Raw genomic sequence first — 22,669 nt, 5'->3', positions numbered from 1 at the left:
CAAATTACCTGTCGGGTGTGGATTTGCCCGGGGGTCTTGAAGCCGCCCTGGCAGCTGCACTCTGAGACGCTGTACGGGTCAGAGCTGCTGGAGGAGCACTTGGACAGAGAGTCGCAGCCGACCACAAACGTATTGTCCAGAGGGAGCTCCTGGATGACGTGGTGCTTTTTGGGGGCAACGGGGGTCTCCGGTTTGATTTGGAAGGTGGGCTGGGGAGACGCAGACTTGTAGTGCTTGGCCAGGTCAGGGCTGTCCGGCTTGAACGTGGTTGGCGTAGTGGCCCAGTTGTACTTCCCCATTGTCTGCTCCTCTAATTCAACGGGGAGGTCGAGGGTGCCGTTAATGTGCTCGTGAGCCAGGTCATCAGGCTTGGACTCTTCAATGGTGACAAAGTTGAGGAGTAAACTCTTTGGGGAGCGCTTCTTTTTCTTCTTCTTCTTCTTGATTTGCCGATTCTCCTGGTTGGGCGACACCCACTCGCCACTCTGCTTGCTCTTTTGCACGACCTTGTGCCTTGGCGTCTGGCGGCAGCGCACCAGCGCCGTCACAAAAATCACCAAGATAACTGTCATTGTGCCCGCAATGATGGCAATGACGACAATGATGTAGCCATTGGCTTGAGGGATAATGTCACTGTCACCAACGTTTCGGTCTAAGGGTGTCTCCATGCTCTTGCGAAGCTGCTCTTGAATGTAGGTGGCATTGGACACAGTGTCATTCACAAAGAGATGAACTAGAGCAACGGCGTGCAGTGACTCGGGCTGCCCTAGGTCCCTGACCTTCACCACCAGCCTATGCAACCCCAGATCGGCTGCAACTATCTTCTCTTGCAGGGTTATGTTCCCCGAAGTTCTGTCAATGGCAAACAGTCCTCTCGGTGATCCGCCAATGATGCTGTACTGAAGCTCGGCGTTCATGCCCGTGTCATTGTCGATGGCAAAGACCCTGGTCACCACCGACCCGGGGCTGGTGCTGGACTGGACCAGGTCGTAGGAGTAGTTCGAGGCGGGGATGACAAACACCGGCCGGTTGTCATTCACATCCACGACGTTGATGGTGACCTTGGCATAGGAAGTGGCCGGCTTCTGGCCGGCGTCCACCGCTTTCACCATGAAAGTGTATGAGCTCTGCTGCTCGCGGTCAAAGGTGATGTTGGGTTTAATGACTCCGGATTTGGAGTCGATAATGAAATTGTCTTTCGCATTCAAGATGGACAGCGAGACCACAGCGTTTTCGCCCGCGTCCGCATCCGTGACCGTGATCAGGCCGACCGTGCCATACAGCGGCAAATTCTCAGGCACATAGAAGTTGTACTCGGGATGGGTGAAGGACGGGCTGTTGTCATTCATGTCTTGGACAATCAGCCTCACAGTGACATTGCTCTGCAGTGGCGTGGAGCCATTGTCCTTGGCTATGACGGTGAACATGTACTTCTCGTGTTTCTCCCTGTCCAGCCGCCTGCTAACCGAAAGGATTCCTGTCCGTCGATCTATATTAAATCCGTCAGGCGCATCAGGGCCCAGGCAATAAGTGATCTCAGCGTTCTGGCCGCTGTCTGCGTCTGTGGCGCTGATTTTGATCAGCTGGGTGGCTGGATCGTTGTTTTCTGGGATGGAGAGCTGAATCTCCGGTTGGGAGAAGATAGGGGAGTTGTCGTTTTCGTCTTTGATTTTTATGAGGACCATGGCTGAGGTGTTCAGATGAGGGTTTCCAGAATCAGATGCAACAATCCTAATGGCGTATTCTCTGGTGGTCTCGTAATCTAAAGGGGCCGCAGTTTCCAGCAGGAACTGATTGTTGAAAACGGGCTTCAGTGAAAAGGGCACATCATGGTCTGTGTAACACGTCACTTTGCCATTCAGGTCTGCATCTTTGTCGGTCACGGTAATAAGAGCAATTTTTGTGTTCAGAGGTGCATTTTCGGACAGCAAAACTGTGCCATTAACCAGGTTGATTATATACCGGGTGTCTATGGAGGGAACGTTGTCATTAATGTCTGTTACGTTGACTATCACTGTAGCTCTGGAGGGGGTGGTGCCACCATCGCTTGCTAACACAATTAGCTTGTGGACTGGGGTGACTTCTCGGTCCAAAGGTTGCTTGACGGTAATTAGTCCAGTGGAGCTGTCTATGGCAAAGTGCCTTTTTGTTGAGGGAGATATCTGGTTGCTGAATGAAAAGTGGATTTGTGCGTTAGATCCCAGGTCAGCATCGGTGGCATGGAGCTGTGTGACGGATGTGCTCATGGGGGCATTCTCTGGCACGTTGACCTCTACCTCGCTGTCTTTGAAGATGGGTCGATTATCGTTGACATCAGACACTGTGACCTGCAGGATGGCGGTGCTGGACTTTGGTGGTGTGCCCCCGTCCTCCACTTTGATCTTCATCACAAACGTGTCCTTGGTTTCTCGATCTAGGCTCTGCTGTACAATGAGCTGAGGCCACTTGTCTCCCTCTGGGGTCTCAATGATGTCCAAACCAAACTCACTTACACTCTGAAAAAGAAATAAGAGAAGACTGTAATCAGCTTCAAGTTCTGTCTCAACAAACAGAACAGCAAAACAGCTGCTGTTTAGAACATTGCTTAAGGTGCCAAATAACAAGACATACAAAAACACACAGCTTGCTGGATTTCAACCAATATTCTGAATGCACGGTTTGCTTTAGCCCTACACAGATGTTTGTACAAACACTGGCAAAAGCTTTAGTTGAAAGTACTTTAATCTTATGCATGAGGTCCTCTAAATATTGACATAAAAGCACAGGGGATGAAAAGCACTTTGAATGAAATGACTTGGTTAAACATCCGTGCTCCCCAACAAATCTGAAGAGCATTTACACAAAACCTCAATATTTATCTATATATGTCTTCTCCAAGGTGGGAATTTAGTTAATTATACATAAAATATCTATGTATTAATATCACAACAATATACCCCATAATAACACAATGTAGTTAAATCAAAATGAACAACGTATAGGTTAATGTTAAAGTTTTATTCGGCTCATTGTATTATTTCTATTATTGTCATTGTTATTATTATTATTATTATTTGCCAAGATTTACAGTAAATTTCATAGTTTACAGCAGGATCTTGAAGACCACAGTATTGTTACCAAAAGCAGGAGGTGGAGGATATTTCTGAATTTCAAAAAGCCCCTGGGGGCGCGTTAAAGTATATCATACAAAGATTGAGAGAATATAGCACAACACTGAATCATGGAACAGAATAAAATAACAGTGTGTCCATGAGAGCAGGCCTGAGAGGCCTATGGCAACATCATCACCACGGACATGCATGTACACCGGCCTCCATACTGTAATTTCAGTTTTATGTGAGTGTAGCATGGAACCATATTTAGCTGGAAGGCATGAGAGAGAGTGAAAGCTGTTTTTGGTCTGATGGTGTTTTTTTTTTTTTCACACAGTAGGCTTGAAAAGGGTAGCAGAGGTGGCAGAATACAGTATTTCCTTCATTCTTTCTTTCTTTCTTTCTTTCTTTCTTTCTTTCTTTCTTTCTTTCTTTCTTTCTTTCTTTCTTTCGTTTAGGTTTTTCTAAATCAATGGAAACTAGAAATCACTATTTATTGAGTATAAGAATCTCTTGAAACATTTTTAATCATGAAAAAAGAACAATAGCGCATTGCTCGTAAGGAAATCTATTTCAGGGTCGTGTGCTGTTCACACTGCCTGCTCCCCTACTTCCCCACCAAAATGAATACATTTTACATCACCTCTATTGGCTTTCTTTGGTATGAGGAGGAAAGTCTCAGGATTTCAAGAGACAGTCGAAGATAGGAGGCAAGGCAATAAACCCATTTTTTAACCTGCCCAAAAAACCCCACCACAGCTTAAAAAGTAGTAGGGCTAAATCCGGAGGTGGAAAAGCCCAAAGAAAATGAAAACAAATGCACATGTAATCCCCACGAGACGCCAGCTTCGACTGTTCAAAGTAATTGCCTTCCCCTTCAAAAACTGGCGCTAATATTTATGATCGCAGATCTGCTGCATAGCAGACCCGGTGCATGTCCCACCCTTTCTAGGTTAAAAGAAATATTAAAAAGGGGAGACAGTCATAAAGGGAGACCAACATTTACCAAAAAAATAGCTTCTTTTGATGCATTTTTCAGTCGGAAGCATCCTTATGCTAGAACAAGGAAAGTCAGTAGCACAGTGAAAGATGAAAAGGCGTATGTCTAGGCGTATCATTCAAAAGGCCTTATATTCAATCATTCATTCAATCATTCAATGGCCCCGTAATCAGAAGGTGGCCGGTTCAAATCCTGATCCGCCAAGGTGCCACTGAGGTGCCACTTAGCAAAGCACCATCCCCACACACTGCTCCCCGGCGCATTTCATCACCAAGGGTGATGGGTCAAAAAGCAGAGGACACATTTCGTTGTGTCACTGTGTGTGGTGCTGTGTATCACAATTCATTTTTTGGGACAGTGGTGGCCTAACGGTTAAGGCCCCATAATCAGAAGGTTACCCCTGATTTGCCACTGAGCCACTGAGGTGCCACTGTCCCCACACACTGCTCCCCGGGCACCTGTCATGGCTGCCCACTGCTCACTAAGGATGATGGGTTAAAAGCAGAGGACACATTTCACTGTGTGCTCTGTGTGCTGTGCTGCTGTGTATCACAATGACAATCACTTTATTAAAACAACAGTTCACCCAATTTATATATATACATATATAAAGAAATATGCTTATGTTAATGCATTGTTTTATTGTGTGTTTCACCCATCAAACATATGAGAATATTATGGGACTAAATAGTCCCTGGACTTTGTGAGGCCATTTTCTTTATAATGATCTAGACTGGACTGGACTGCTGAGGCTAACCCATGGCTGTCAGTGGCAACTGCTGCTCCTGCTTCAATGCATTTGGTGGCCGAAGTTCAACCTTTTTTTGGGGGGGCACCATGTTGTGCCATTATTTTGGAGACACATCTCGACATCTCCAGATGGACAAATGGCACAAAAGGCCACAGGGCAAATACATATTTTTCAGGGATGAACAAACCCTTTAAAAAACAAGGTTTAGGCTGAGCAAGGATGTATTTGGACAAATCTGTGAAATACCAGCAGATCAGAACTTACAGGAACAATTTCTCGGCTTTGTGCTTCTGGTCTACCAGTGGAGCGTACGTCTGATCATGTATCACTAAAATTAACCAAAACTATAAATATATAGTTCCAATATATAGTTCCATTCCATATAAAACTATACTTCCATTCAAAGTATTCATGCTGTACATTTTTATAAAAAAATGCTGAAGATTTATATGCAATCATATAAAATACAATTGAAAGATTTATATGTTTTGTTTCAGTTTTACATGAAGTACGGCTGGCAGCGCGGCTGTACTGAATTTAATAAGCTGCACTACGCCATGTGTGAAGGTTGTATCAGCGATCAATCATCACTTTCTCTGTTCCTCCACATACGAAATGAGGCCGGGGGATTGTGATTACCTCCAGGGCAGGCTTACGGAGAGCGAAAAAGAGCATGAATCACCGGCCCATGGGAAGCGACAATCATCTGGAAATATTAAGCATGCAGCCGAAAACGGCTCGGCTGCCTGATTCCAATTGACCTGCAACTTCGGAGACGTGGATTATAATACAACCAGAGGGTGACAGTCTGCATAATTGATACAGAAAATCATTTTTTTGCCCTTTTCTCTACACATTAAGGCACTAAGTGATAATTACACTTTCTGGCACTCGCCGTGATTATGAAATGTCACCTACTAACCTGTTTCACTATTTAATCAATATCAGATAATCACCTTCTAGTCAATAAGGCTAATCTGTCATCTTTTCAATGCTAGTAGGGCTTCATTGTGCTGTCTGGGCTCAGTTTCACGGTACAGTGATAGGGGGGGGGTCGGAAAGACATTAGGCTCATTTCAGCCTTGCACGTTTGGCGCCAAACGCCATTAGAGCTCGCTGACATTTAGTGGCAGAGTAGCTTTGCTCCCAGAGTCTCCCAGCTCTTCTACTAAACTACAGCTGAGGCTTGGGACCTCCAGAAGTGGCTGCACTTTAGCCATCCAGAACGCCAACCCCCCCCCCAAGCCCAGATTTGTTAAGCACCTCGGCTATTATTGTCCACTGCCTCCTCGCCCGTCTCGCCCAGAGACGACAGTAAATCCTTATTAAAGGCAAAGGATGCTGGGAGTCCCTGTGGAGTGTGTGCAACACTGAGGCCAACTAAAGAGCCTGTTTATAGCAATCGCCATGCAAACATCTCTTTGGGCCCTGTTTTCAAAATGCCATAAAAGGCACAGCATGTTAATAGGCTTGACAATGTTGCATCACGTCTGTCTTCACGAATGACAAAAAATGTGCAGGTACAATCAAGCAAGGACGGCTAGTTATCGTCTCTTTGAGAGGATGAACTAACAATCCATCCGACCATTTTCATTTCAGTGTCATTATTTCCATCACCAAGAAAGCCAACTTTCATGATGTTTTTTATAAATCACGTAACCTTTCTTTAAATTCTGGACGATTTGAACACGTCACATTCATATTGTACCTCAAGCAACCTTGCCTGATATGTGCATGTTTCAGCACGCCAGAAACTGCCAAGTCTAAAATTGAACTGCAACTAATTACCTTCCAAAAAAACTCACAAGCTTTTTTTTCCAAAAAACTGAGTGCAAGATCCTGTCTCCTCCTTTCCTCTGGAATTCCCCTTCATGTTCTCGCTTTGTTCATATTCACCCCCCCAAAAAAACAAAAAAAACGTATTTGCTCAAAATAACACCTTGTCCGCGGTGTCATCAATGCAATTTCTGCCATTTTGAGACCACATCCACTAGCAAACTTATAATGTAGTTAAGATAATCCGCCCTTTTATTACAGAATTCTGATCGGCATAACACAACGACTGGTGCGATGGAAAGCGCTGAGGAACAGCGTTTTTTGCTCAAACTCTAACCGAGGCAGAGGGAAAAGGTATCTGACACTTCATTCCTCACAATAAAAGTACATTTAATTAATAGAGGAGAAAAATGACATTGCACATCTATATTCTATTTAAAACCAAACCAATTAAAGAGCACAAGCGTATACGAAATTTGACGTTCCTCTTGTCAAACTCTCGCGGTGCTCTAATTTAAAAGAGTTCTGCACTGGTATGGGGGGCAGGGGGGGTTTCATCACCACTTAATGCTCCTCTCTTAATCTGTCGCGGGGTTTCCAAGGAAACCACCTCGTCTTGATTTGCGTTAAAGCTAACCGCGCCGTCCAGCCGTGGACGTTCCCCGCAGTCCCCGACTACCCGCGTGGCCAGAAATGAGCTCCGTATGCAAATCGCTGAAGACCTTCCTCGTCGCCGCGAGGAGTACGGCGTATCTCGCTCATCGAACACAATGGGCGACGCGGCGGGGTCAATACATTATTGATGAGCAGCGGGCCGCCGCCGCCTGTCAAGCGTGTTTAGGGCTGCGTATTGCATTAGGCAAATGAGCCTTCGCGCACAAATAACCGGGCCGGGGCTCACGGCCGGCCGAAGAGCTCCAACACCGAGGCGGCGATTTCAATGGGGAGAAACCCCGTGTCAGGCATGATGGTGGAGAGGGGGGTGAGGCCCACAACACGAAAGTCAATACCATGATCCCCTGAGCTCGACGTGATCCACATGCTCCCGGGTGCGAGTTGTAAAGAGCTTCTCTTTAAGTGATAAAATCTCTTCTAATGGAATGCCCTCCTCCACCCATGCATGGTAATACCTTCTCTTGGCCGACCTTGGCCGCCTCCGAGAGTGCCTTGAGCGCGCCGCGCCAGGTGACATAACACGACTGAGGCTGACAGAAAAATTAATAGATCGCAACAATGGAACCATTAAGTGAAATGAAGACCACCCCCCCCCTCCCCCCCTCCAACCAAATTTCCCATCCTTCCCTGCGAAACGCCTGCCAAGGCTCGGAAGAACCGGTCCAGGATGCTGACTGGGAGGGGGCTGGTGGCGGCATGCGCCGCTAATCGCTCCGGCTCTCCGGAGGATGAGGAGGCAGAACTGCGCGGGATTCGGCGGAATCAGGGGGGGATCTCGGCGGACCGGGTAAACATAGTACAAAGGGTGGATCTCAGGCAAGCAGCTATCCCGGGGGGCACCCGCTCCGGCCCCTTGGTGCTAGACGCCCGTCTTGCACTCCCCGACTCTTGTGGCCTAAGCTGCGGATTACGGATGTGCCAGAGCAGCGCATCGAAATTCCACGGCCTGTATTTATTGTAATGTGTGCCGTGGGTTTCGGTGGCATTAAGGCTGGTCATTTTCCAAACCAATGCAATTTGGAACATCGCGCCACAGAGGACACTTGGCAGTGTAGAGCTCTTTAAAAATGCAAATTGATAACAAAATCAGACAAGAGGAAAAGAGGGATCTGTTAATTCTCTCAAGGAAAGGTACAAATTACTCCGCTCGTTGACACCACTGACAACAGAGTCTTTTTTTTTTTTTTTTTTATTTCCTCGCAATGAACAAAAAAAAACCACAGATGACTTCAGGTCAATTTGACTGTAAACACCGGCTCTGTACGATGAACCTCTTTCTCCTCTGCGGGAGCCTCAGCGGTTCTGTTTGTGCTGAGTTGCATTTAACAAAATGTTAATGTAAATGAGTGTCCAAATGCAATTGGACTGCAAAGCCAGCAGTATATCTATCTTCTGAAGAAAAAAAAAAAATGAGAGAGAATGCATATCATTACCCTGTATTGCAGCAGTAGTCTCCACTACTGAAATTATTCAGTGCACTTATTAAAATATACTTATTAAGGTTTAATGTGTATTTTTCTGAATAACTTTCTTTATACTATAGATATAATTTTAGACTTATCTGTCCAATTTAACTATGGCATATAGTTAGGTTTTGCATCTAGCTAAAATAATGAGTTAATCGTTTTGTGATAAGCACACTTTTATTGATGAATAAATGCAAGTAATTGATATTGGTTTATTAGTAGACCAGGAACAAGGGAAGCCTAATTGGCTTGATAAGATTATTGTCCTGATTCATCTGTCTACCTCCAACAGCAGGATGAATCATGTGATCATCACATCTGCAGATGACTTTCCTGACCCTTGTGCTCACCTGGACACTGCCAATATTGTGACTAATCGGGATGCTGTTACTAGGATCACACATCTGGCTATCCCCATCAACGGGGCAGTGGAGGCCCTGCGGTTAAGGAGGTGCTCCTGTAATCACAAGGTTGCCAGTTCGACTGTCCCCACACATTGCTCTGCCATGGCTGCCCACTGGTTACCAAGGGTGATGGTTAGAAGCAGAGGACACATTTCATTGTGTCACCGTGTGCTCTGCTGCAGTGTTTCACTTTTTCACTCGACCACCATTCACCACCACTTCCAGTGCAAGTTACAGAAAAAGTTCAGGGTGTTGGTGGATGATTGAGAGCTGAGGAAACCCAGTAAATGTAGCAGATTTTCTTGCCTGAGGAAAATATCAAGGCATAAAATATCCGGAGATTCACACTTGCATGGCCGGAGAACTAAAGAGGTAAAATACAAACTAAGATGTGGCTCATTTCTTTTAGTCTGAATGGATCTAAATGTACTTCTGCAATCTTTTTTTTTTCCATAGTGGTCTCCTTAAAAGATAAATATTTACAACATGATATATATTAAGTAATTAGTTAATCAATGTTAGTTAATTGCAATTTATTTGAAAAGAAAAACTGTATTTCTGTCAAACAAAAAAGAACAGAAACAATCATTTAAAATCAGAGTCTGAGCTGAAATTTGGACAAGTTATTATTTAAAAATCAGGCTATGCATGATAAAGAAGATGGTCTTCAGTCAACGACTACCAACTAATTCAAAGAGAAATACAAACAATCCAGGCTCTCAGGATGTGGATGAAACTGAGATGTGTACAGCACTAAATGCATTAGCTTGAGATGGAAGTCAGTTGCAGAAGCAGACTTTTCCATAGTGGTCAGATTTCTCCACTTCGTGGTGTAACAGTAAAAGAGTGTGAGCCTTGCACTAAAGAACTAAAGAGAGTTTGCTGCATAATTCAGGCAAAAAAAAAGTGATGAAATCTATACACCTGAGAAGAAAGATCCGTTAGGATTGAAGTGGCTATAGTCAAGGCCAACCTTGTATTCTTAAAAAGGAACAGAATGACTTCCATCAAGAGACAGTGAGAAGGCCAAGATGTACCGATGAGAGACGGCCAAGTTTCAGAGAGATATGAATATTTTACTGTAAGTCCCATGATCTACACCAAACTCTCACAAATACATGTGTTTCAATGAACAGGGTATGTCTGGACCTCCTCTACAGAGAGCAATCAATAGCCATGAGCAACATCATCAAGGGAAACCTTTCACACGGTCCTTCTCCTGCAAGACATGCCAGCCAATTCTCAAATTTCTGTGGCTAAACATCAGCCAAAGTGATACCCCTGTTGTCTAGCAGTAGAGATGCCCGCCCTTTGGGACAACATGTTGTTTCTATTGTTTGGTCTGCAGATTTGTATGAGGCATCTCTGCAAACATGAGAAGATGGGAAAGCACTGAAATGCTCTGACTGAAATGTAAGGGGTGGTTGTAGTCCAGTGGGTAAAACACTTGCCTATAAACCAGAAGACCACAAAGTCAAAGGTTCAGATTCCATTGTGTCCCTGAACAAGGCACGTAACACTGAGTATCTCCATGGGGACAGTCCCTGTCACTACTGATTGTAAGTCGCCCTGTCTAAGAGTATCTGATACATGCTGTAAATGCAAATGCACACAAGAGGTGCAACTGGTGTGGAGAAAGTAGGGACAGGTTGTTCATTGAACCAAGCAGCACCAGACCCAAGTACATAGAGATACTCTTAATAGAGACCTTCTGCCATACCACTGCGAAGGTCTGTTGACAGAATGATGATGCCACTAAGACCAGTGCAACAACATGTCTGCCTTGTTCTGCGTATGTACGGTGATTTTTACCCTAACATCATCTCAAGGCAGAAGAGTATAAACCGATACATTGTTACTTACCAACAAAGAGCTGTAATGGACACATTGCTACCGAACACATAACACTGTTCTACACCCCTCATAAATCTCCAGTGGTTCAAGGTGGACTTTGCTTTATAATTTTCCTCCTCATATTATTCTACCTCCATATCCACTACCCAGTAATGTATGCGTTCATTGTTTATGTTAAACATTAATGTCTTGCTTGTCTTTATGATATTTAAATTGGGCATAGTTAATTGGATGTTGTATCCTGTTTCCATATACAGTACAGGCCAAAAGTTTGGACACACCTTCTCAATTAATGTGTTTTCTTTATTTTCATGACCATTTGAATGAACTGTGTTCATTCATAGTTTTGATGCCTACAGTGAGAATCTACCAATGTAAATGGTCATGAAAATAAAGAAAACACATTGAATGAGAAGGTGTCAAAACTTTTGGCCTGTACTGTATGTGACCAATAAACATTTAAAGTCACTGATTATGTCATTTCCACTTGTTAGTTTAATGAACAGGAAGGTTCATGTGTGAAGAAATAACGCTGTCATATTTCACATATTTCTGTTCTGCCTGGACCCCCATTCTACATTTTCACACTACCAGAAGAACAGATTGTTTCGTTAATATTTCATGACATCTAGATAATGCATAAATCACATTAAACATGGATATATATGCAGACACAAACACATTAAGTCATAACAAACTAATGGTTTGCGATCCTTTCAGCTCTTTAGGAACATCATGAGTTATATGACACTACGGACTCTCACCTTGACAAGCTCATAGTGCTGAATCCCATTGATGCCCACGTCTGGGTCGAATGCAGAGGGCACAGGGTAACGGCTGTTGATAGCTGTGTTCTCGGGGATAGAGATGTTGATGACGGTGGACTGGAAAAGTGGGGCATTGTCATTGACGTCCTCGATGAGAAACCGGATCTTGACCAGTCGGAAGATCTCGTCCGGTAGCACGGCCACCTCTATCTCATAGTAGCAGTTCCTTTCGCCGAAGACCCCCGAGCAGAGCTTCTCGCGGTCTATGCGGTTCGCCGTGGTGAAGATCTCCCCGGTGTTGGCTTCGACTCTCACCAAGGGCACGTCGCCAGTCTTATAGACTGGCTTGAACTGCAGCGGTGCAGAAAGCCTAATGTCAGGGTCAAGGGCCAAGTCCAGGTCTTTGCGAAGGTTTCCAATGCGCACGTTCTCCGGCTGTTCCTCCTTCACCGTGTAGTCCTTTTCCTGGGCCCAACAAACCATGGCCAGAGAGGTGAACAGAATCACCAAAACAAGCGTCTCGCTTGCCAAGTCCATTATGAGAGCAGATGAGCCTTCCTTGTTTGGGTTTAAAAAAAGAAAGAAAAGAGGAAAGATTAGTACAGCATACATTATGCATAACAAATCCATAATCTATCCTCTCTGATTTACCATATTAACAAGGACACTTTCATGGTTCCAATCACATGTGAACTACATTATAAACATGAAAAGCCTTTTGTTGTCACAGTTTAATAATTTTTATAATTAAAAGGGGTCAGAATAAATGGCAAAAACGGCCACCATTTAATTAGCAGCAAATTGTGTAATTCATTAAGACCAAAAAAAAACACCATAAATTTGTTCTGAATTAACAGTGAAAGAAAACAAACGTATCCCCGCAAAACATTGTTCTCTATGTCCGACAAGTCATAGAAAGTTTGTAATACATTACAGCATTACAGGACACAAGTAATTGTCCTGTACCTCTAATTGGCCCGTAATTACGAGTACGCGAGGCCATCGGCCCACCGAGTGATGAATCGAAGTATCTGCTGTGTAAAATTGCCTTAAAAAGACAGACGACTTCTTCTATGTTTGTCCGTCAATCAGCCACAGCCTGGACGATAATGCGATAATAAAAAATGGAAAGTCTGCTCTACTTCAACAAGAATAGCCACAAACAATAACCTTGGTTGCTGGGACCTGCCAGACGATGCTACATTCCTCTTGCTCTACCCTTTGAGTTGGACCTCAAGAGAGACTTATTAAAGGTCTGCTGGGCCGCGGAACAGTGCTAACTGTATTTACATGACATTGATCTATGTGCAGGTTACTCCTCAACTTACTCAGGAAGGGCTGTTTTGTCCTAGGAAAAGGGAAGAAATGAACTTAGCTCATGATGTGCTTTGAAGTGCGCTCCACATCTCTGATACTGAGGGAAATACCAGGATGGGGTGAGTAATTGCTATTCACCTACTGTACCATGGTAAGCTTGAAAAAGTCCATCTATGCATAATGAAGAGAACTCACTAGTTAAAGGGGTGGGGTGAGATGCGGCGCGGTGAATAAAAGATGAAAAGACGGTCTCGGATCTCCAACATGTTATCTATATTTCCCTACAGATGAAGCCGACGGAGCCGGGGTGGGGCTTTAAAACGAATGCCGGTAACAACCGGCTTCCACAGCTGCAGAGCCCGCAGAAAAATTAAGACCATTTATTTATTCCGGTCTGCCACCAAGATATATTGACTAATTGTAACTATGCTTCATAAAGGAGGCCCAAGGCCAAACTTGCACAACCCAAAATAGAACTGAATAGGAGCAGGCTCAAAGTGAACAGTGCCTGGCATTTAGCAAGCAGCACCATTACCCAGGGAACCAAAGCTGGGATTTGGAAACTCCACAAGGGAGCCAACATGTCATTCTTCACCATATTTAGGACAGTTTATCTTGTTTCGGAAAAAGAAAAAGAAAAAAGTTTAGCCCTTTTCCCCCTATGTTTTACACAGGGGATGGATGCCTTCAAAACCACAAGCCAGATAGATTTGCATTGCTTTGAGCTTTAAGTTTCAGATATTTTATATATTTTTATATATATATATATATAAAATAAATAATATTAAATAAGTCTTCAATCTGTCAGTAGTCTGTCGATCGCTGCACACTCTCGGGTTTAGTGCCAGTGTCAGTGCCCAGTCCGGACCACTTGCCCGATCCATTCCATGCCTGCGATCGGGAAACAAATAGTGGTGGTCCTATATGAAGTCTATATGATTTAATAATAATATATTGGAATCCTGGAGGGGCTGCATGATAAAATATATCAGAAGGTTGCCGGTTCGAATCCCGATCCACCGAGGTGCTAGTGAGCAGAGGACCGTCCCCACACACTGCTGCCCGGGCACCTTTCATGGCTGCCCACTGTGACGGGTTAAAAGCAGAGGACACATTTCACTGTTTTCTGTGCTGCAGTGTTTCACAATGACAATCACTTCACTTTCACTATTGTAATGTAAACTCTGGAGCGGAACACACACATACTGTCAGGATCCGGTCCGAAATGGGGTTACTCTGGTCCGGAACAGGATCCGGACCGGAGTTTCATTGTTGTCCTGTGTAATGTTCCCTAATCGTTTTCACCTGTGTTAATTGTATAAAGCTGCCCTGTTCGTTTCTGTCCGCTGTCAGGTCTTTAACGTTATGTTCCATGTTCACCAGTGTCTACGTCTCTGATGTCTCCCCTGTCTTGTGATTCACAATTAAACCCCGGTTTCGTGATGTCAGGTGAAAGCGTCCTTCATTCCACGTCTTCTCGTCACTCCTCGTCCTCCTCTCCGTTCACCCGCCGCGTCATGCCCGCATGGACGTGACACATACATACATTCGGTGGACTGAAGGCCATCCTCTCAGCGGCCCCAGCAGAATACACTCATCGTCTGGATTCAATTAGACAATTTTTAATTACAAATCGAAACTCTGCATATCATAACATAATCAGTTCATGTAATATGAAGTCACAGGCCTGCAAGTTGCCTTCAGAAAATATGTAGCAATTCTGTCACAAATTTGGGACCCTCGGGGCCAAATCTGGATCACCAAACTAAAAACTGAATTCGTAAGTACATCCAACATGGATCCTCCTATGATTCCTAAGGAGATTCAAAAGAGACGGCACGTCCTTGATCTGGGGGGGCCACGTGGCAAGTAAATGCACCACAACCAGTCCACAACCAGTCAAAATCAGTCCACACAGCACCGGCTGGATCACGTACCATTTAACAATTAACATTTAACAGGGGCGGTGGTGGCCAAGCGACCCCGTAATCAGAAGGTTGCCGGTTCGAATCCTGATCCGCCAAGGTGCCACTGAGCAAAGCCCCGTCCCCACACACTGCTCCCCGGGCGCAGTTCTCATCAAAGAGTGATGGGTTGAAAGCAGAGGACACATTTCAATGTGCGCACATGTGCTGTGCTGCAGTGTTTCACAATGACAATCACTTCACTTTCACCTTCAACATCCTAAACAAGCTGACTTCTGTAGTAGAAGCTATCATGTGGTGGACGTGCCCCTGCGGATACCGTGAAGCTCCCACACAGACTGAGGATCTGTCAGCACAAGGAAAGCTAAATTATTCACTGGCCCCATATTTGCTGTGTTTAACCCCTTATCACCCGTACAACTACAGCAAAATCCAGTCCGCGCGGTGGCTGCGTTAATAGGCTGGAGCTGTCCACGGTGCTGAATCCTGGAGCGTTAACCCCTTAAAACACCACACATCAGCACCACGGACAGCTCCTCTTCAACTCTACAGAATACAGACCTACAGAATAAGCGCTTGGAACTGGCATTAGGAATGTAGTTTCTGGACATGGTACGTCCCCCGTCCCCCCCACCCGTCTCTGAAGAGAAGTACCTGGTCTTTGCAACCTACTTAATTTCTCCCATTCATTCTCTCCAGTACTCTTAACAGTATAAATGTAATACATTCCTTGGGCACTTATGGCATTTTTGGCGCTGTTTACAGTAAGACGCGTTCATTAGGAGACTGCAGAGGCCACACTGCACACCGGCGGACGAGAGAACATTCTTCCTTCGTCTCCCGCTGATTTTTCCCTGATTGCAAGATGTCTGAATGATGCTTGTTGGAATGCTTGTTAAATGTAGTAGCCTAGTGGGTAAGACGACCAGGCAGGTTCAAACAACACTTTCTACCATTGTGTCCCTGAGCAAGACACTTAACCCTGTGGGACGGTCCCTGTGCCTACAGTCGCTCTGTGCTGTAAATATGAATATATATGCTAAACAAATAAACATTTCTATTCGAAACTACTACTGTTCATTTCACTCATTTAACATCACAGTTCTGACCAGTTTTAAATAAAACTTAAAAAAATATCCAACATATTTAGGAATTAATCTGACCGTAAACACGTGGTATTTCTGTCATGCTCCAGACCGTTCAAAGGATCAGGAAGTTGAAGTTGACTTTGCTGTCATTTCAGCTATATACGTGTTAGATAGTACACGGTGAAAGGAAATAACGTTTCGGAGTGACACGGACCTACTGAGCCAGAGCCTGAGAGCCCCTGGTGTAAACCGTGGCTGTGGAAACCTTGTGTAACGTAAGGCGTCTTCACCAAAAATACACAGCGCCAGATAATAATTTCATTCGAGGCGAATAACAATAACAATTTTTTTTTGGTGGCCGGCCTCGCCCCAGCAGTTCTAACCTCTACCGGCCCCCCCGCTTTCCGAATCTCTACCTCGCAGGTAAACATGCCGGCAGCATGCCCTGCACCTACTTCTAACAATCTCTTTTCATCCCCATAAAAACCTACATATCTTCTTCTTCTTCTTCTTCTTCCTCTTTTTTTTTTAACAACGCCGCCGTCACAGCATCTGCAGCACATCACACACAAACACTTATTTGCCCTTTGGCGGGGAAGCTTTGACAGCAGTTCAATTGATTATAAGAGCTCAGCGTGATCAATACTGAGGTATTAACATCTTAAATAGGATGTCAATCCATGAACGCTGGTCGCGGAGCGACCACAGGGATCACAGATCGGTACGCACGCGCGAAACGTACAAAAATAAAACCAGCGTAGAGTTCACCAGTTACCATGAACGTTGAGCTCCCGCCACTGCGTGGAAACAAAAGCACGTGTGCCGGCCACACATTGACGTTTGTTCTTTCCGCAGCCTGCGGCAACGAACAACCTGCATTTACAGTACGTACTAAAGCGCTTGGGCATAGCGTTTCCACCGGCGTACGTGGAGACATTAATGTAGCTCTTCGGTGGAACCTTTGCGCGCAGGCACCCCCGTGCTAAAACTTTCTGTAGAAGTCGGCCAACAGGGGGCAGTAGAAGGGCACAACCCACAAAGCTAGATACTTAGGTGTTCGAACCTCAAAACCGATGACCTGCCTGGTCCTGAAACGCCTCTTCAAAGCCCCCTGCACCGTTTCAGCACAGGTTTACCGAGCACTTGCACCCTAGCACACCGGCCTTGTCTATGAAACCATGTACTTCGTCCAACATGAAGGTTGCAATGATCCTTTTTTGAAAACAGTAGCATCAGGATCATCAGTGACGCTATTTCATTGCTGATCTGGCTTGTAGCTGTGGCAAAATATATTCCAGAAAGTCAAGCATCACTACACCTTTGGGTGAGTACACAGAACAGACTTCTGCTGCGCACCATGATAAATTGGAGGCTTGAAAGGATTTTTCACCATGAAACAAATCACCGGTTACAAGACGGACCAGTCGCCTGCACCCTTCAAATATGAGGAAGCACAATCCAACTGGGTGGGGTGGATAAAAGCATTACGCTGATTTATATATTCATGTAGACTATTTCTAGTAAAGTCACCATCCAAGTATTCTAATAAATTCTAATATTGGCTTAAAAAATTATATATATAAGAACTACATCACTGTGCAAAAGTCTAAACTCCCATCATTCCTCCCCACAACCTTTCATTGACTGTAACAGGAAAAGGTGCCGAACTGTACTCGACTGTACTCCTGTACCGCACAGTGGGAGGAAAAAAAAAAAAAAACATAAATCATGCAAGAAAAAAAAAAAGATATATAATAATAACCATAACCGTAAGCACGTGCGTTAAAATAAAAAAAAAAATGGAGTGGGAGGGGGTGGGGAAGGTGGGCGCTGAAGTTCTCGGTCACGTTCTCGAAACCGGCCGCGTGAACCAGGGCAGCGGTTCGCCGCGTGCGCGCGACCTGACGTCGGGTGCGCGTACGTTAAACTGCACGCGACGCTTTACAGTAGCGCGCGGGGGGGGTGGGGGGTGATGCATCTGACGCTGCACCAATACTAGTTATTCATTATATATATATTATATATATATATATATATATATAATTTTTTTTTTTTTTTGCTTACCGCAGCTGACGCGACGTTCCCAAACTGCACCGCGCGTACGCGTTAAACAACCGTCTCCCATAAGACACGAGCGGCCAGGAACGCGGCGCGAAATTCCGCTCGCCGCGTGCAAGTAGTGAGAGTGAAGTGTCCGGTGCGCGAGCGCCGTGCGCGGGCACGCGTGCACGCGCGCGCAAGTGATAAGATCCCATCTTTCTTTTTTTTATTATTATCTTCTCCGTTTTCTTCTTTTTCTTCTTTTTTTTTTTTTTTCTAACGGCCACGGCGGCAGAAACCGGGTCGCTCGCGTGCGGTTTTCGTCCGTGACCGCGTCCGCTCCCACGATCCCCGGAACCAGCGGGCGCGACCTACTTGCGCGCAGCGTCTCGGTCCAGCAGTAAAAAATAAATTAACAAAAAAGCAATCGTTACAAATAACCCCCCCCTCGTTTATTGTATTTACTCGTCTGGTGCACTTTGTCCGGTGCTTCCTCCCGCGCGGAAGTTGCGCGCGTCCCACGGTGACGGACGCGGACCCCGCGGCGTCGGGAGCGGCGCGTCCGCGCGGTTCGCCGCGGTTTTTTCTTTCCACGAAAGTCCACGAGAGCCGCGCGAATTCTTACCTCGGTGACTGGTCGCCGCGTTTCTTCTTTAAATTACTCGCTATTCCCGTCACGTAGCCGCGTCGCCGCTCCACGAGACGAAGCGCCGGGAAAAATCCACTTCAGGAGAGAGGGAAACATTTTTTTTTTCTTTAAAAAAATAATCGCTCGTTATCCACACATGTCCGGCAGAAGAAAATCATGTACAAAAAAATGGAGATTAAAAAAAGTCTGTTTTTTTCCCCCCACGCAGGGACGTGGAGAGGAGAGACGGCGTTGAAATCCTCTTCTTCTTCTTCTGGGTTTTTACTGGCGGTTCGCCGGCGGTTCCGATGCAGCTGGTCATCTATGCGTCATCTTCATCTCTGGATGAAGAAGAAGAAGAAGAAAAAAAAAAGTTTATCAACTTCATCCCGTGCAGCAAAATTATGAAGAAATATATAAATATAAATATGCATATATATATTGTTTACGTGAAAAAAAGCGGCGAGCTGTGATTTGTGGCAATAATTGAACCCGTTGCGTGAGGTTGTTGTATATGCGAGTTTAAATGTATATATATATATATATATATATAATATATAGATTGATATGCACGTGGAGCGGAGTCGGGGACGAGCGCGCGCCCCGGTGCGGCGGACGCGTCTCGGCGGCACGCGCGGCTCCGGCGGTCTCGGTTGTATCGTATGAACTCGGTCCCTTAGTACTGCCTCCCCTCTCCACCCCCGCTTGACATCATCTTCGGAGGAGGAGCCTGTCTCTTCTCTCCTCTCCTCTCCTCTCCTCTCCTTCTCCTCCGCCCTGCGGGTTCGGACCCGGAGCGCTCTGGCGCCGGGGAGAGAGAGGGAGGGAGGGAGGGAGAGAGAGAGAGAGAGAGAGAGAGAGAGAAGGGGGGCAGTGTTCGCTCGGATAATGGAGGGAATTAAACTGGACTCTTCGTTTTGGCACCCTTGGGTGTCGACCGAGCACCCAGTCGAGGCGATAACAGCATGTTTTTATATTTAAAACATATATATATATATATGTGGGGGTAGCAGCCTTGAAACATTAATAACTGAATATCGTAACTTCGGTTTGCTGTTTCCACAGGATCTGTGTGATTTCTCACAGGACGTCTACTGCAATATTAATAGTCAACAATATCCATAAATGGTGGGTTTCACATTTTCCGCAAAAACGTGCACCACGTTTCTCGAACCGACGCAAGGCTCAAGTTTTAAGCCTGTTTTGTACATTTTAAGACATGACGAAGCAAAAGGCTCACCTTTCACCCTCGCCATCACACGTCCTTCAACTTTCCCTCGATTAAAGGCGATGCCAGAACATGGCGAGTTATTTCAAGCGTGTCCAACTGTACCTAGTCTACCATGTGGCGAAAAAAAGCTTTTTTATATATACCTTGTGTGTGTGTATGTGTGTGTGTGTGTGTGTGCGTGTGTGTGTGTGTGTGTGTGTGTGTGTGTGTGTGTGTATATATATATATATATATATATATATATAGTTGCAAGGTATATATATATATATATATATATATATACCTTGCAACAAAGATTGTTTTCCCTTCATAATTTATGTATAACAAGGTTGTTACCATATTTATACTTCATTACATAATTTGCTTCAACACACGCATGATGTGCCAAAATAACGGTGCAATAAAAAGGAATGATGAGAACTCAATGCATACTTATGCATTCACACAACGTTCAACACTGTATGTGGTTCAGGATTTTGAAAGAATGAAATAGTTCTCAAAATTCCACCAAAATGCAGTTTCTAGTCAGCACATTTAAATTTTGATCATATGAAGCCAAAAATAAATAAATAATCACACAACTTTACAAACCTTGCTTCTCATTATTCCTGTTAGACATACGCTCCGAATGGCTTGAAATTTAAACTTAGAAAATTGAATAAGCAGTGGGCGGCCATGACAGGCGCCCGGGGAGCAGTGTGTGGGGACGGTGCTTTGCTCAGTGGCACCTCGGCGGATCGGGATTCGAACCGGCAACCTTCTGATTACGGGGCCGTAATCAGACCGCTGGCCTGTGTACAAATTCATCAAGCCAGTGGAAATTTCTCCCATACAGTTTAGTAAATATGATCAAATTTCATAAGTTGGCATGGCAAGATGACCTTACGTGACCTCCGGCCAGGGTCCCGTCTCCACTGGAAACGCGTCCACCCGCTTCATCAACTGTAACAGGACAAGGTGCTGGACTGTCCTCGACTGTAGGACACGACCGCACAGGAAAACGCGCTAATCAGCGCAGATGCTCAGAAAATTCATATTCCAGTTTGGCTGCATAGCTAGAACGTCCCGAAGCATAAAAAAAAACACAGTCTGGATCGACGCCTCTGACAGCAAGGGCAGGCGCCGAGCGACTTATCTCCGCTCGCCCCCCACGCAACCCGGGCCCTTCGGTAACCAGCACCCACCTTTGCCTTAAGCTAGGTGCCGGGCTCCAGTCCAAGACTGGCCTACCTTGGCTAATTCCGAATAGGCATTTTGGTGCCAGCTGGTTACGGGCGGCCTTGCCTGTTTACTTTTGCCAGATGGCATCCATCTTCGGGTAGATGTCGGGATCGCCCCCCGGGGCCGCGGATCTCGATCCTTCCTCCGCTCCGCTCTTGCCGGCCGGCTGTTTTGCAGAGGGTGTGACATCTGAGTGGTAGTGGATAGTCTAGCGGGTAACACACTCGCCTGTGAACCAGAAGACCCAGGTTCAAATCCCACTCACTACCATTGTGTCCCTGAGCAAGACACTTTACCCTAAGTTGCTCCGGTAGGGGACTGTCCCTGTAACTACTGATTGTAAGTCGCTCTGGATAAGGGGCGTCTGGTAAATGCCGTAAATGTAAACGCTGAAATGTTTTCCATCCGAACTGTGAAATTCTTCAGGAGGCGATGCGGCGACGCTACGTAGCTTGATCATTATCCATGGAGGTTGTCCCACCACGCTGGCCTGACTGAGTCGAAAGCAGCATGAACTTCCCCGCGGCTCCATGTCATCCGGCCTCAGTCATTATCCATCCACCGCGGTACGTGACGTCGGACTTTCAAGAGTGCCGCTCATTCCTGCCGGTGGTGCCGCTGCTCCGGTCTGGTTTTTAACGAGGCACCGGCGTTAAGCCTGGCAGTCGGAGCCAGGATTTTCAGCGCCAAAAAACGAGAGTGGAGGCCAAGGTCCAACGTCAAGGGCCTTTTTTTTTCCAGCGTGGCCCTGATGCCACTGAAGGTTTTGCTCTTCAGCTGATCACTCGTCACAGGGTCGTGATCTGATCCTAAGTGCAGCTCGGCCTTTTAAGAAACTGTGTGCGTTTATTTTATCCAGTTCGTTCAGACCCTCACACAGATGCATCGTGATAGGAAGGTGAACATTTGAAGGTGAACTTCAAATTGTAGAGAATGTACTTAAAAACAAATATTACAGTGCAGTGAAACAGCAGAACCTTCACAAGTGGCAGATTTTATGGGTGGCACCTTTGATTGGAATAAGGGAGTCTCTCGTTCTCAGATGTTTTGTAATAACTACATCTGCAGCATAACCTAGTATCCTGGTTTGTACAGGGAGTGCAGAATTATTAGGCAAGTTGTATTTTTGAGGAATAATTTTATTATTGAACAACAACCATGTTCTCAATGAACCCAAAACTCATTAATATCAAAGCTGAATGTTTTTGGAAGTAGTTTTTAGTTTGTTTTTATTTTTAGCTATTTTAGGGGGATATCTGTGTGTGCAAGTGACTATTACTGTGCATAATTATTAGGCAACTTAACAAAAAACAAATATATACCCATTTCAATTATTTATTTTTACCAGTGAAACCAATATAACATCTCCACATTCACAAATATACATTTCTGACATTCAAAAACAAAACAAAACTAATCAGTGACCAATATAGC

The 22,669-nt window shown here is 45.2% G+C and overlaps 1 protein-coding gene across 6 annotated transcripts in view; it reads right to left on the bottom strand.

Moving 5' to 3' along the window:
• The window catches only part of pcdh11 (protocadherin 11), a 152,900-nt gene extending 133,384 nt beyond the window's left edge, over positions 1-19,516 (bottom strand). For 2 of the 6 annotated variants that reach the window (XM_028960099.1, XM_028960102.1), the window contains exons 1-4: positions 19,233-19,516; positions 18,781-19,124; positions 11,783-12,343; positions 9-2,495 (exon numbers count right to left, since the gene is read on the bottom strand). In XM_028960099.1, coding sequence (XP_028815932.1) covers positions 9-2,495; positions 11,783-12,322 — 3,027 coding nt within the window. In that variant the 5' untranslated portion in view covers positions 12,323-12,343; positions 18,781-19,124; positions 19,233-19,516. Of the gene's footprint in view, positions 1-8; positions 2,496-11,782; positions 12,344-18,179; positions 18,200-18,620; positions 18,650-18,780; positions 19,125-19,232 lie in introns of those variants that run through there. The other 4 variants (XM_028960104.1, XM_028960103.1, XM_028960100.1 and 1 more) reach the window with 4 other exon arrangements.
• Between the last annotated feature and the right edge of the window lie 3,153 nt (positions 19,517-22,669).

This window comes from Denticeps clupeoides, chromosome 18, assembly GCF_900700375.1.
Source record: "Denticeps clupeoides chromosome 18, fDenClu1.1, whole genome shotgun sequence".
Classification (NCBI taxonomy): Eukaryota; Metazoa; Chordata; class Actinopteri; order Clupeiformes; family Denticipitidae; genus Denticeps; species Denticeps clupeoides.
The sequence above is the reverse complement of the archived record's forward strand: the minus strand, read 5'-3'. Positions and strand labels throughout refer to the sequence as shown.